The sequence below is a fragment of the Dendrobates tinctorius genome, unplaced genomic scaffold (genome assembly GCF_039654945.1).
Source record: "Dendrobates tinctorius isolate UK_male_01 unplaced genomic scaffold, ASM3965494v1 ptg000173l, whole genome shotgun sequence".
NCBI classification, from domain to species: Eukaryota; Metazoa; Chordata; class Amphibia; order Anura; family Dendrobatidae; genus Dendrobates; species Dendrobates tinctorius.
In genome coordinates, this window is record NW_027361840.1 from 8,861,470 (window position 1) to 8,877,835 (window position 16,366).

The 16,366-nt window shown below is 45.8% G+C and overlaps 1 protein-coding gene across 2 annotated transcripts in view; it reads right to left on the reverse strand.

Annotated features, from left to right (window-relative positions):
• Positions 1 to 806: 806 nt before the first annotated feature.
• LOC141054018 (tumor necrosis factor receptor superfamily member 16-like) overlaps positions 807 to 16,366 on the reverse strand; it is a 34,780-nt gene continuing 19,220 nt past the window's right edge. The window contains exons 5-8 of one of the 2 annotated variants that reach the window (XM_073551158.1): positions 15,315 to 15,383; positions 3,959 to 4,136; positions 2,949 to 3,094; positions 807 to 1,940 (exon numbers count right to left, since the gene is read on the reverse strand). In XM_073551158.1, coding sequence (XP_073407259.1) covers positions 1,639 to 1,940; positions 2,949 to 3,094; positions 3,959 to 4,136; positions 15,315 to 15,383 — 695 coding nt within the window. In that variant the 3' untranslated portion in view covers positions 807 to 1,638. The remainder of the gene's footprint in view (positions 1,941 to 2,948; positions 3,095 to 3,958; positions 4,137 to 15,314; positions 15,384 to 16,366) is intronic. The other variant, XM_073551159.1, reaches the window with a different exon arrangement.

Genomic DNA, 16,366 nt, shown 5'->3' on the forward strand with positions numbered 1-16,366 from the left:
CAGGACGCTGATCCCGATCGCTCTGGTCCTTACATCATGGCCGCACCACAATCATCGGGACGCTGATCCCGATCGCTCTGGTCCTTACATCATGGCCGCACCACAATCATCGGGACGCTGATCCCGATCGCTCTGGTCCTTACATCATGGCCGCACCACAATCATCAGGACGCTGATCCCAATCGTTCTGGTCCTTACATCATGGCCGCACCACAATCATCGGGACGCTGATCCCGATCGTTCTGGTCCTTACATCATGGCCGCACCACAATCATCGGGACGCTGATCCCGATCGCTCTGGTCCTTACATCATGGCCGCACCACAATCATCGGGACGCTGATCCCGATCGCTCTGGTCCTTACATCATGGCCGCACCACAATCATCGGGACGCTGATCCCGATCGCTCCGGTCCTTACATCATGGCCGCACCACAATCATCGGGACGCTGATCCCGATCGCTCTGGTCCTTACATCATGGCCGCACCACAATCATCAGGACGCTGATCCCGATCGCTCTGGTCCTTACATCATGGCCGCACCACAATCATCGGGACGCTGATCCCGATCGCTCTGGTCCTTACATCATGGCCGCACCACAATCATCGGGACGCTGATCCCGATCGCTCTGGTCCTTACATCATGGCCGCACCACAATCATCGGGATGCCAATTGTGCAATCATTGAATCATGGTTCACATAACAGCGATCCATAACAACCAGCATGGCAGACAATGCAGACACCAAGAACAATTGGATGACTGTGGGAACATAAAAAAAAAAAAAAAAAATGAAACCCACTGACCATTTTGAAATAAAAATAACATTTAATATTGGGGTAATACCATGTGAAACTTCACGGGGGACGACCTCTCAGAGGTGCCCAAGATCTAAGGATGGGAAAAAAAAGCCGATATAAAAAGTTTCATTTACAAAAAGTCCAAGCAACTTTTCCATAATAAAATATTAAAGTCGACAATCTTGACATTCGCTTCTCGCTCGTGTTCTGCAGTGGAAAGAAGCAAAATCATCAACGTCCAGAGTTATGGCTTTAGTTTCCAAATATAAAAAACATAAGAAAAAAAAAATAACAAGAGTCAAATATTTCCGTAGCAAAAACAAAAACGTAACAAAAGAAACCACAAGACCCCGAACGAGGCTAACAACATTAATACAGAACATATGAGGACGGCCCATCCTGACGTCAGGGACTGTGGAGGATGAGGCGTGGACACTGCACGACGCCACAGGCTCCAGCATCAATACACCAACCAAAGGAAGCACAAAGACTCCCGATAGATGAAGCCGTGTGGTGTCCAGGACCATTGCCCTCCAAAAAGTCTCCTAGTGGGACTGACCCTTAAGAAGTCCTGAGACAAGGATCCAGTCCATGAAATGGTCATTCTACCCCACGGGTAAGTGGATGGAGGCAGACGAAGAAAAAGGTGGAGGTGGTGGTAATCCATGATCGGAGGGGACTCCAGTTGGACATTTGGAAGCACCAGTCTCTTCCAGTAAAAAAGCCACCATTATTTGGGCCTTCAGATGTGGATGTTTCCACCACTTGGGTTTCATTGTATTCAATGAGTTTTGAGAATGTTCACCCAAACTCCAGACACATACAAGCCAGAATGAGACGTTACACCACGGAGCTGGCATCGGCTGTGCTGTTCAGGGTGTCCACCACATCGGCCCGCTCCATGTTGACTAAGGCTGCACACAGAACTTCCAACGTGGAGCTCTCCTTGGATGACCAGTTAGTAAGAAGCGTATGAACTGGATCTTCTCCTCTAGCGAAACTATCTATCGTGTCTTCTTCATAACCCAGCAAGCTGGCCAGACGTTGCCAGTCTTTCCCACGACTGGTGTCGGTCAGGAGACACTCCACTTCTTCCTGCTTGTGTGGCGGGAGGTTGATGTAGAGTTTTGGCTCCAATTTGGCTGTTGAGACAAAAGAATTAATTTTAGATGCAGACTAACATGCTGACCTTTGCAGAAGAACAAGACCACCACAATATCTACTGGCCCACACAACTAGAAATGTACATGTCCGTGGACATGTCTGGTCTTCCCTTTTTTTTTTTTTATCAAATCATTTTTGTTTAAAAACTCCAGATACAAATTCTCCATCTTTCAAATGATATAATAAATCCATGGAATCAACCAAAGTAACTGATCTTCAATTCTCTCACCCACCCGAAAGCCAAATGCCAACATCCCAGAGAGGACCATTTTCACTTTCAAAGCAGTTCTAGAATAATGGAGTAGAGGATGAACAATTAAGGGACAGCATGGGAAATATTCTAAAATTTGTGGGCCGCCCTGGAGTATCCAAGTATCAGACGTGTAGGACTCCTCTTTCCAGAATATATTATTTACCCCTCGTTGAAGAGGTCTTGTAGATCGAGGTAGCATCTAACCACGATCCAATGGTAGGCAAGAAGTTTACGTGCTTGAAATAAGATGAGAGATACCTATGAATAGCGACAAGTCGGGATCCACGCCATCTACAAAGAATCCCAATACACATTCGGGGATTGGTGAATTTTACCCCATACACCTTTCCTACCAAGAAGATGACCTCATTCCAACATGTCCTCTCTGTCTACATTCCCACATCACATGCATCAAATGTGCCTCATCAATCCCACGCCTAAAATATCGCCAAGACACAAAATGCCCCATCTTGTGTAACAAGCTTTGTATAATCGGAATTAAATATGGTTGAGAGCCTTTGGGCCTCACAAGGATGGATCTTCCCATCTTTAGAGCCAACGTATTGTCTCCATGCTGGAGCTCTAGAGGTGACATTGAATTACCAAAAGAAGCAGAGGACCATAGAAGTAGAATGAGGCACAGCTCCAAGCTTCTTCATCCCCTAGCGATGACCCCAGGCACAGACACGGCACTGGCTACCATTGCCTGCTGGCCATGAAAGATCCACTATACCTTTGCTCAGCTGGTTCTGTTCCTGGAGGCTGTGCGTGTCCAGGAAGACGCCACTATCGCTATGAAGCTTCTCGCCCTCTCCAGATGCTGCCAGTTCTCCTGCTCTTTGCTTGGCCAGGAGCTTCTTCTGTTTGCAAGTGACCCAGCTAAAATCCAAAAAAACAGGGGGGGGTTATTCAGCTGCACCATGGATCAGTCGGACATGTATGACTCTAGGGGGGCTGGCTGATCACAGGAGGTCACTACTAATAAAGTTTCACTAGGGCTAAAAGATACAACATGGCTCCACCATTGTTCTCGGCACAGAAGTCATCTGATGGAGGATGGGTCTAAGGGGGTGACAAAACATTGTCCAAGGATTCCCATCACAAAAATCTCCATGATCCCCACCCGAAGAAAAAAACCCCACACAACTCCAATGATCCACGGTAAAGAGGTCTGACGTGTCCCGAGCTGGGAAATCAGCATTTTAGTTTCAGATGAATTTTGGCCAAGTTTACAACCTCTGCCTGGATTTTGGAGTCACGGATGCCAGTGATCGGCGTTCAGAGATGATTTTACTTTTATTAAAGAGAAAGTTACAGAACAGCAAGAGATGAGATTTGTGAAAGACACGGCTCTAATCCGCCGAGCGGGACGCTAATCCTATTCACTGGGAATCGGTCAGAACAGCAGCAAAGCAGACAAAAAGCCTCATCCTACGTCTGGAATGTCCTCCCTACGGAGAGGAGAAGCCCGGCCCTGGGAAAACCTTCTCACGGCGCTGCTACAGGAAAGCCGGGGACACCTCAGGGGAAGTTTCAGGAAGAACTTTGAGGAAAGATTCTCAACAAGACTTGGTGTTAAGGTCAAAAATTTCCCAGGAACGTCCCTGCAGGACAGAGGTTCTCCTGGTCAGGCAACCTAGAAACCCAAAACTAAAATACGCCCCTGAGAGACCCCTACAGTGATGGGATCCACAGACGGAACGGCATAAAGACCACCACCACGATAACGTCAGATTGACTCACCACTTAAAAGCCACATATCCGATGAGGCCAACGACCACCGCAGCCAAGATGGAGCAGTAGACAGGAATGATGTTCTTACTATTGACCTCAGGGGGAATAAACTGTGGCGTGCCGGACCCGGTGGTGTTATCGATGTGGCCGCTCCCATCCATGCGCCTCAGAATGGACAGATCTTTATCTGTAGAGACACAGGAGGAATTAAAAAGTGCAGAAGTGGTACTGTGCAGTGTATATATGTAGGAGGAGTGTTACTGTGCAGTGTATATATACAGGAGGAGTGGTACTGTGCAGTGTATATATGTAGGAGGAGTGTTACTGTGCAGTGTATATATACAGGAGGAGTGGTACTGTGCAGTGTATATATACAGGAGGAGTGGTACTGTGCAGTGTATATATACAGGAGGAGTGGTACTGTGCAGTGTATATATACAGGAGGAGTGGTACTGTGCAGTGTATATATACAGGAGGAGTGGTACTGTGCAGTGTATATATAAAGGAGGAGTGGTACTGTGCAGTGTATATATATACAGGAGGAGTGGTACTGTGCAGTGTATATATATACAGGAGGAGTGGTACTGTGCAGTGTATATACAGGAGGAGTGGTACTATGCAGTGTATATATACAGGACAGGAGGAGTGGTACTGTGCAGTGTATATATACAGGACAGGAGGAGTGGTACTGTGCAGTGTAGATACACAGGAGGAGTGGTACTGTGCAGTGTATATATACAGGACAGGAGGAGTGGTACTGTGCAGTGTATATATACAGGAGGAGTGGTACTGTGCAGTGTATATATACAGGAGGAGTGGTACTGTGCAGTGTATATACAGGAGGAGTGGTACTATGCAGTGTATATATACAGGACAGGAGGAGTGGTACTGTGCAGTGTATATATACAGAACAGGAGGAGTGGTACTGTGCAGTGTATATACACAGGAGGAGTGGTACTGTGCAGTGTATATATACGGAAGGAGCGGTACTGTGCAATGTAAATATACAGGGGGAGTGGTACTGTGCAGTGTATATATGTAGGAGGAGTGTTACTGTGCAGTGTACATATACAGGACAGGAGGAGTGGTACTGTGCAGTGTATATATACAGGAGGAGTGGTACTGTGCAGTGTACATATACAGGACAGGAGGAGTGGTACTGTGCAGTGTATATATACAGAACAGGAGGAGTGGTACTGTACAGTGTATATATACAGGAGGAGTGGTACTGTACAGTGTATATATACAGGAGGAGTGGTACTGTGCAGTGTATATACAGGAGGAGTGGTACTGTGCAGTGTATATATACAGGAGGAGTGGTACTGTGCAGTGTACATATACAGGACAGGAGGAGTGGTACTGTACAGTGTATATATACAGGAGGAGTGGTACTGTGCAGTGTACATATACAGGACAGGAGGAGTGGTACTGTGCAGTGTATATATACAGAACAGGAGGAGTGGTACTGTACAGTGTATATATACAGGAGGAGTGGTACTGTACAGTGTATATATACAGGAGGAGTGGTACTGTGCAGTGTATATACAGGAGGAGTGGTACTGTGCAGTGTATATATACAGGAGGAGTGGTACTGTGCAGTGTACATATACAGGACAGGAGGAGTGGTACTGTACAGTGTATATATACAGGAGGAGTGGTACTGTGCAGTGTACATATACAGGACAGGAGGAGTGGTACTGTGCAGTGTATATATACAGAACAGGAGGAGTGGTACTGTACAGTGTATATATACAGGAGGAGTGGTACTGTGCAGTGTATATATACAGGAGGAGTGGTACTGTACAGTGTATATATACAGGAGGAGTGGTACTGTGCAGTGTATATATACAGGAGGAGTGGTACTGTGCAGTGTATATATACAGGAGGAGTGGTACTGTGCAGTGTATATACAGGAGGAGTGGTACTATGCAGTGTATATATACAGGACAGGAGGAGTGGTACTGTGCAGTGTATATATACAGAACAGGAGGAGTGGTACTGTGCAGTGTATATACACAGGAGGAGTGGTACTGTGCAGTGTATATATACAGAAGGAGCGGTACTGTGCAATGTAAATATACAGGGGGAGTGGTACTGTGCAGTGTATATATGTAGGAGGAGTGTTACTGTGCAGTGTACATATACAGGACAGGAGGAGTGGTACTGTGCAGTGTATATATACAGGAGGAGTGGTACTGTGCAGTGTACATATACAGGACAGGAGGAGTGGTACTGTGCAGTGTATATATACAGAACAGGAGGAGTGGTACTGTACAGTGTATATATACAGGAGGAGTGGTACTGTACAGTGTATATATACAGGAGGAGTGGTACTGTGCAGTGTATATACAGGAGGAGTGGTACTGTGCAGTGTATATATACAGGAGGAGTGGTACTGTGCAGTGTACATATACAGAACAGGAGGAGTGGTACTGTGCAGTGTATATATACAGAACAGGAGGAGTGGTACTGTACAGTGTATATATACAGGAGGAGTGGTACTGTACAGTGTATATATACAGGAGGAGTGGTACTGTGCAGTGTATATACAGGAGGAGTGGTACTGTGCAGTGTATATACAGGAGGAGTGGTACTGTGCAGTGTACATATACAGGACAGGAGGAGTGGTACTGTGCAGTGTATATATACAGGAGGAGTGGTACTGTGCAGTGTATATACAGGAGGAGTGGTACTGTGCAGTGTACATATACAGGACAGGAGGAGTGGTACTGTGCAGTGTATATATACAGAACAGGAGGAGTGGTACTGTACAGTGTATATATACAGGAGAAGTGGTACTGTGCAGTGTATATATACAGGACAGGAGGAGTGGTACTGTGCAGTGTATATATACAGGAGGAGTGGTACTGTGCAGTGTATATATACAGGAGGAGTGGTACTGTGCAGTGTATATATACAGGAGGAGTGGTACTATGCAGTGTATATATACAGGACAGGAGGAGTGGTACTGTGCAGTGTATATATACAGGACAGGAGGAGTGGTACTGTGCAGTGTAGATACACAGGAGGAGTGGTACTGTGCAGTGTATATATACAGGACAGGAGGAGTGGTACTGTGCAGTGTATATATACAGGAGGAGTGGTACTGTGCAGTGTATATATACAGGAGGAGTGGTACTGTGCAGTGTATATATATACAGGAGGAGTGGTACTGTGCAGTGTATATATACAGGAGGAGTGGTGCTGTGCAGTGTATATACAGGAGGAGTGGTACTATGCAGTGTATATATACAGGACAGGAGGAGTGTACTGTGCAGTGTATATACACAGGAGGAGTGGTACTGTGCAGTGTATATATACAGAAGGAGCGGTACTGTGCAATGTAAATATACAGGGGGAGTGGTACTGTGCAGTGTATATATGTAGGAGGAGTGTTACTGTGCAGTGTACATATACAGGACAGGAGGAGTGGTACTGTGCAGTGTATATATACAGAACAGGAGGAGTGGTACTGTACAGTGTATATATACAGGAGGAGTGGTACTGTGCAGTGTACATATACAGGACAGGAGGAGTGGTACTGTGCAGTGTATATATACAGAACAGGAGGAGTGGTACTGTACAGTGTATATATACAGGAGGAGTGGTACTGTACAGTGTATATATACAGGACAGGAGGAGTGGTACTGTGCAGTGTATATACAGGAGGAGTGGTACTGTGCAGTGTACATATACAGGACAGGAGGAGTGGTACTGTGCAGTGTATATATACAGAACAGGAGGAGTGGTACTGTACAGTGTATATATACAGGAGAAGTGGTACTGTGCAGTGTATATATACAGGACAGGAGGAGTGGTACTGTGCAGTGTATATATACAGGAGGAGTGGTACTGTGCAGTGTATATATACAGGAGGAGCGGTACTGTGCAGTGTATATAAACAGGACAGGAGGAGTGGTACTGTGCAGTGCGTATATACACAGGAGGAGAGGTACTGTGCAGTGTATATATACACAGGAGGAGTGGTACTGTGCAGTGTATATATACACATAGGAGGAGGGGTACTGTGCAGTGTATATATACAGGAGAAGTGGTACTGTGCAGTGTGTATATACAGGAGAGGAGGAGTGGTACTGTGCAGTGTATATACACAGGAGGAGTGGTACTGTGCAGTGTATATATACAGGAGGAGTGGTACTGTGCAGTGTGTATATACACATAGGAGGAGGGGTACTGTGCAGTGTATATATACAGGAGAAGTGGTACTGTGCAGTGTGTATATACAGGAGAGGAGGAGTGGTACTGTGCAGTGTATATACACAGGAGGAGTGGTACTGTGCAGTGTATATATACAGGAGGAGCGGTACTGTGCAGTGTATATAAACAGGACAGGAGGAGTGGTACTGTGCAGTGCGTATATACACAGGAGGAGAGGTACTGTGCAGTGTATATATACACAGGAGGAGGGGTACTGTGCAGTGTGTATATACACATAGGAGGAGGGGTACTGTGCAGTGTATATATACAGGAGGAGTGGTACTATGCCGTGTATATATACAGGACAGGAGGAGTGGTACTGTGCATTGTATATATACAGGAGGAGTGGTACTGTGCAGTGTGTATATACAGGACAGGAGGAGTGGTACTGTGCAGTGTATATATACAGGAGAGGAGGAGTGGTACTGTGCAGTGTGTATATACAGGAGGAGTGGTACTGTGCCGTGTATATATACAGGACATGAGGAGTGGTACTGTGCAGTGTATATATACAGGAGGAGTGGTACTGTGCCGTGTATATATACAGGACATGAGGAGTGGTACTGTGCAGTGTATATACAGGACAGGAGGAGTGGTACTGTGCAGTGTATATATACAGGACAGGAGGAGTGGTACTGTGCAGTGTATATATACAGGACAGGAGGAGTGGTACTGTGCCGTGTATATACAGGACAGGAGGAGTGGTACTGTGCAGTGTATATATACAGGACAGGAGGAGTGGTACTGTGCCATGTATATACAGGACAGGAGGAGTGGTACTGTGCAGTGTGTATATATACAGGAGTGGTCCTGTGCAGTGTATATATACAGGAGTGGTACTGTGCAGTGTGTATATACACATAGGAGGAGGGGTACTGTGCAGTGTATATATACAGGAGGAGTGGTACTATGCCGTGTATATATACAGGACATGAGGAGTGGTACTGTGCAGTGTATATATACAGGAGGAGTGGTACTGTGCAGTGTATATACAGGACAGGAGGAGTGGTGCTGTGCAGTGTATATATACAGGACAGGAGGAGTGGTACTGTGCAGTGCATATATACAGGAGTGGTACTGTGCATTGTATATATACAGGAGGAGTGGTACTGTGCAGTGTGTATATACAGGACAGGAGGAGTGGTACTGTGCAGTGTATATATACAGGAGAGGAGGAGTGGTACTGTGCAGTGTGTATATACAGGAGGAGTGGTACTGTGCCGTGTATATATACAGGACATGAGGAGTGGTACTGTGCAGTGTATATATACAGGAGGAGTGGTACTGTGCCGTGTATATATACAGGACATGAGGAGTGGTACTGTGCAGTGTATATACAGGACAGGAGGAGTGGTACTGTGCAGTGTATATATACAGGACAGGAGGAGTGGTACTGTGCCGTGTATATACAGGACAGGAGGAGTGGTACTGTGCAGTGTGTATATATACAGGAGTGGTCCTGTGCAGTGTATATATACAGGAGTGGTCCTGTGCAGTGTATATATACAGGACAGGAGGAGTGGTACTGTGCAGTGTATATACAGGACAGGAGGAGTGGTACTGTGCAGTGTATATATACAGGACAGGAGGAGTGGTACTGTGCCGTGTATATACAGGACAGGAGGAGTGGTACTGTGCAGTGTGTATATATACAGGAGTGGTCCTGTGCAGTGTATATATACAGGAGTGGTCCTGTGCAGTGTGTATAAACAGGACAGGAGGAGTGGTACTGTGCAGTGTATATATACAGGAGAGGAGGAGTGGTACTGTGCAGTGTGTATATACAGGAGAGGAGGAGTGGTACTGTGCAGTGTATATATACACAGGAGGAGGGGTACTGTGCAGTGTATATATACAGGAGGAGGGGTACTGTGCAGTGTGTATATACACAGGAGGAGAGGTACTGTGCAGTGTGTATATACACAGGAGGAGAGGTACTGTGCAGTGTATATATACAGGAGGAGTGGTACTGTGCAGTGTATATATACACAGGACATGAGGAGTGGTACTGTGCAGTGTATATATACACAGGAGGAGGGGTACTGTGCAGTGTATATATATACAGGAGGAGGGGTACTGTGCAGTGTATATATACAGGAGTGGTCCTGTGCAGTGTATATATACAGGAGGAGTGGTACTGTGCAGTGTATATATACACAGGACATGAGGAGTGGTACTGTGCAGTGTATATATACACAGGAGGAGGGGTACTGTGCAGTGTATATATATACAGGAGGAGGGGTACTGTGCAGTGTATATATACAGGAGTGGTCCTGTGCAGTGTGTATATACAGGAGAGGAGGAGTGGTACTGTGCAGTGTATATATACACAGGAGGAGGGGTACTGTGCAGTGTATATATACAGGAGGAGGGGTACTGTGCAGTGTGTATATACACACAGGAGGAGAGGTACTGTGCAGTGTATATATACAGGAGGAGTGGTACTGTGCAGTGTATATATACACAGGACATGAGGAGTGGTACTGTGCAGTGTATATATACACAGGAGGAGGGGTACTGTGCAGTGTATATATATACAGGAGGAGGGGTACTGTGCAGTGCGTATATATACAGGAGGAGGGGTGCTGTGCAGTGTATATATACAGGAGGAGGGGTACTGTGCAGTGTATATATATACAGGAGGAGTTGTACTGTGCAGTGTGTATATACACAGGAGGAGAGGTACTGTGCAGTGTATATATACAGGAGGAGTGGTACTGTGCAGTGTATATATACACAGGACATGAGGAGTGGTACTGTGCAGTGTATATATACACAGGAGGAGGGGTACTGTGCAGTGTGTATATACACAGGAGGAGGGGTACTGTGCAGTGTGTATATACACAGGAGGAGGGGTACTGTGCAGTGTATATATACAGGAGGAGTGGTACTGTGCCGTGTATATATACAGGACATGAGGAGTGGTGCTGTGCAGTGTATATATACAGGAGGAGTGGTACTGTGCAGTGTATATACAGGACAGGAGGAGCGGTACTGTGCAGTGTATATATACAGGACAGGAGGAGTGGTACTGTGCCGTGTATATACAGGACAGGAGGAGTGGTACGGTGCCGTGTGTATATATACAGGAGTGGTCCTGTGCAGTGTATATATACAGGAGTGGTCCTGTGCAGTGTATATATACAGGAGTGGTCCTGTGCAGTGTATATATACAGGAGGAGGGGTACTGTGCAGTGTGTATATACAGGAGGGGCGGTACTGTGCAGTGTATATATACAGGAGGAGGGGTACTGTGCAGTGTATATATACAGGAGGAGTGGTACTGTGCAGTGTGTATATACACAGGAGGAGGGGTACTGTGCAGTGTATATATACAGGAGGAGTGGTACTGTGCAGTGTATATATACAGGAGGAGGGGTACTGTGCAGTGTATATATACAGGAGGAGTGGTACTGTGCAGTGTGTATATACACAGGAGGAGGGGTACTGTGCAGTGTATATATACAGGAGGAGTGGTACTGTGCAGTGTATATACAGGACAGGAGGAGTGGTGCTGTGCAGTGTATATATACAGGAGTGGTCCTGTGCAGTGTGTATATACAGGACAGGAGGAGTGGTACTGTGCAGTGTATATATACAGGAGTGGTCCTGTGCAGTGTGTATATACAGGACAGGAGGAGTGGTACTGTGCAGTGTATATATACAGGAGGAGTGGTACTGTGCAGTGTATATATACAGGAGGAGTGGTACTGTGCAGTGTATATATACAGGAGAGGAGGAGTGGTACTGTGCAGTGTATATATACAGGAGGAGTGGTACTGTGCAGTGTATATATACAGGAGGAGTGGTACTGTGCAGTGTGTATATACACAGGAGGAGGGGTACTGTGCAGTGTATATATACAGGAGGAGTGGTACTGTGCAGTGTATATACAGGACAGGAGGAGTGGTGCTGTGCAGTGTATATATACAGGAGTGGTCCTGTGCAGTGTATATATACAGGACAGGAGGAGTGGTACTGTGCAGTGTATATATACAGGAGTGGTCCTGTGCAGTGTGTATATACAGGACAGGAGGAGTGGTACTGTGCAGTGTATATATACAGGAGAGGAGGAGTGGTACTGTGCAGTGTGTATATACAGGAGGAGTGGTACTGTGCCGTGTATATATACAGGACATGAGGAGTGGTACTGTGCAGTGTATATATACAGGAGGAGTGGTACTGTGCAGTGTATATACAGGACAGGAGGAGCGGTACTGTGCAGTGTATATATACAGGACAGGAGGAGTGGTACTGTGCCGTGTATATATACAGGACAGGAGGAGTGGTACTGTGCCGTGTATATACAGGACAGGAGGAGTGGTACTGTGCCGTGTGTATATATACAGGAGTGGTCCTGTGCAGTGTATATATACAGGAGGAGGGGTACTGTGCAGTGTGTATATACAGGAGGGGCGGTACTGTGCAGTGTATATATACAGGAGGAGGGGTACTGTGCAGTGTATATATACAGGAGGAGTGGTACTGTGCAGTGTGTATATACGGGAGGAGTGGTACTGTGCAGTGTGTATATACAGGAGGAGGGGTACTGTGCAGTGTATATATACACAGGAGGAGTGGTACTGTGCAGTGTATATATACACAGGAGGAGTGGTCCTGTGCAGTGTATATATACAGGAGGAGTGGTACTGTGCAGTGTGTATATACGGGAGGAGTGGTACTGTGCAGTGTATATATACAGGAGGAGGGGTACTGTGCAGTGTATATATACACAGGAGGAGTGGTACTGTGCAGTGTATATATACAGGAGGAGTGGTCCTGTGCAGTGTATATATACAGGAGGAGTGGTCCTGTGCAGTGTATATATACAGGAGGAGTGGTACTGTGCAGTGTGTATATACAGGAGGAGGGGTACTGTGCAGTGTATATATACAGGAGGAGGGGTACTGTGCAGTGTATATATACACAGGAGGAGTGGTACTGTGCAGTGTATATATATACACAGGAGGAGTGGTACTGTGCAGTGTACATATACGGGAGGAGGGGTACTGTGCAGTGTATATATACGGGAGGAGTGGTACTGTGCAGTGTGTATATACAGGAGGAGGGGTACTGTGCAGTGTATATATACACAGGAGGAGGGGTACTGTGCAGTGTATATATACACAGGAGGAGGGGTACTGTGCAGTGTATATATACACAGGAGGAGGGGTACTGTGCAGTGTATATATACACAGGAGGAGGGGTACTGTGCAGTGTATATATACACAGGAGGAGGGGTACTGTGCAGTGTATATATACACAGGAGGAGGGGTACTGTGCAGTGTATATATACACAGGAGGAGGGGTACTGTGCAGTGTATATATACAGGAGGAGTGGTACTGTGCAGTGTATATATACAGGAGGAGTGGTACTGTGCAGTGTATATATATACAGGAGGAGTGGTACTGTGCAGTGTATATATATACAGGAGGAGTGGTACTGTGCAGTGTATATATACAGGAGGAGGGGTACTGTGCAGTGTATATATACACAGGAGGAGTGGTACTGTGCAGTGTATATATACACAGGAGGAGTGGTACTGTGCAGTGTATATATACAGGAGGAGTGGTACTGTGCAGTGTATATATACAGGAGGAGGGGTACTGTGCAGTGTATATATACAGGAGGAGTGGTACTGTGCAGTGTGTATATACACAGGAGGAGGGGTACTGTGCAGTGTATATATACAGGAGGAGTGGTACTGTGCAGTGTATATACAGGACAGGAGGAGTGGTGCTGTGCAGTGTATATATACAGGAGTGGTCCTGTGCAGTGTATATATACAGGACAGGAGGAGTGGTACTGTGCAGTGTATATATACGGGAGGAGTGGTACTGTGCAGTGTATATATACAGGAGGAGGGGTACTGTGCAGTGTATATATACACAGGAGGAGTGGTACTGTGCAGTGTATATATACAGGAGGAGTGGTCCTGTGCAGTGTATATATACAGGAGGAGTGGTCCTGTGCAGTGTATATATACAGGAGGAGTGGTACTGTGCAGTGTGTATATACAGGAGGAGGGGTACTGTGCAGTGTATATATACAGGAGGAGGGGTACTGTGCAGTGTATATATACACAGGAGGAGTGGTACTGTGCAGTGTATATATATACACAGGAGGAGTGGTACTGTGCAGTGTACATATACGGGAGGAGGGGTACTGTGCAGTGTATATATACGGGAGGAGTGGTACTGTGCAGTGTGTATATACAGGAGGAGGGGTACTGTGCAGTGTATATATACACAGGAGGAGGGGTACTGTGCAGTGTATATATACACAGGAGGAGGGGTACTGTGCAGTGTATATATACACAGGAGGAGGGGTACTGTGCAGTGTATATATACACAGGAGGAGGGGTACTGTGCAGTGTATATATACACAGGAGGAGGGGTACTGTGCAGTGTATATATACACAGGAGGAGGGGTACTGTGCAGTGTATATATACACAGGAGGAGGGGTACTGTGCAGTGTATATATACAGGAGGAGTGGTACTGTGCAGTGTATATATATACAGGAGGAGTGGTACTGTGCAGTGTATATATATACAGGAGGAGTGGTACTGTGCAGTGTATATATACAGGAGGAGGGGTACTGTGCAGTGTATATATACACAGGAGGAGTGGTACTGTGCAGTGTATATATACACAGGAGGAGTGGTACTGTGCAGTGTATATATACACAGGAGGAGTGGTACTGTGCAGTGTATATATACAGGAGGAGTGGTACTGTGCAGTGTATATATACAGGAGGAGTGGTACTGTGCAGTGTATATATACAGGAGGAGGGGTACTGTGCAGTGTATATATACAGGACAGGAGGATTAGTAAATTGACCCCAATTTTTTGTGTTAGTGGAGCAGGGAATCTATCACTCCAGTACATGGGCAGCATGGTGGCTCAGTGGTTAGCACTGTTATGGCTTATTTCTACATTCCAAAGACTAAGGGATGGGAAATGTTGGTTATTAGGTCTGTGCAGCGAAGTGGAGTATGATGGCGCGATGTAAGTAAAATAAGACATAAATGCCAGTTGTGCCCACCTGTAATGTTGAAGTCTGTACCAAAAACATATGTTGAAAAATCAGCTATTTTTGCTAATATAATGGAGCAGTAACAGGAGCGGTATAACATTATACTTACTGCCATCCTCCACTGATGTGTACATTGTGCTGTTATCATCTTTACGCTTTAAGATTGGCACATCTTTATCTGGTGCAAAACAAAAATATCACATATAATTAAAATTCTGCCCAAAGATACACCCTGTACCAGTATTATACTCCAGAGCTGCACTCACTATTCTGCTGGTGCAGTCACTGTGTACATACATTACATTACTGATCCTGAGTTACATCCTGTATTATACCCCAGAGCTGCGCTCACTATTCTGCTGGTGCAGTCACTGTGTACATACATTACATTACTGATCCTGAGTTACATCCTGTATTATACCCCAGAGCTGCGCTCACTATTCTGCTGGTGCAGTCACTGTGTACATACATTACATTACTGATCCTGAGTTACATCCTGTATTATACTCCAGAGCTGCACTCACTATTCTGCTGATGCAGTCACTGTGTACATACATTACATTACTGATCCTGAGTTACATCTTGTATTATACCCCAGAGCTGCAATCACTATTCTGCTGGTGCAGTCACTGTGTACATACATTACATTACTGATCCTGAGTTACAGCCTGTATTATACTCCAGAGCTGCACTCACTATTCTGCTGGTGCAGTCACTGTGTACATACATTACATTACTGATCCTGAGTTACATCCTGTATTATACTCCAGAGCTGCACTCACTATTCTGATGCTTATTATTGGACATTGTCTCATTTCTGGATTAACCCCTTTCCCTTCTCAGCAGAACTCCTATGATGTAGGGTTTGCCGTTCATGTCGCCTTCAGCATTAGATGAATGTCGGCTGAACTCACCAATTATGTTACCAGCCAACCATCTAAGCTCTGAGTGGGCTAAAAGAAGCAAGGATTCTTGGGAGATTTCAGCTCTGAAGCCTGCAATATGTGCATCTCTGGAATATAGCACAAGACGAAACGAGTGCAGGTTTAGTTTTCGGAGCTCATCACTAGCACCGAACGCAGGAAACATATCTACTGTAAGACTCCATTGGTTACATTGTTGCAGATCTGTTGTCCTGTGTTTAGCATAAAATAATGAGGT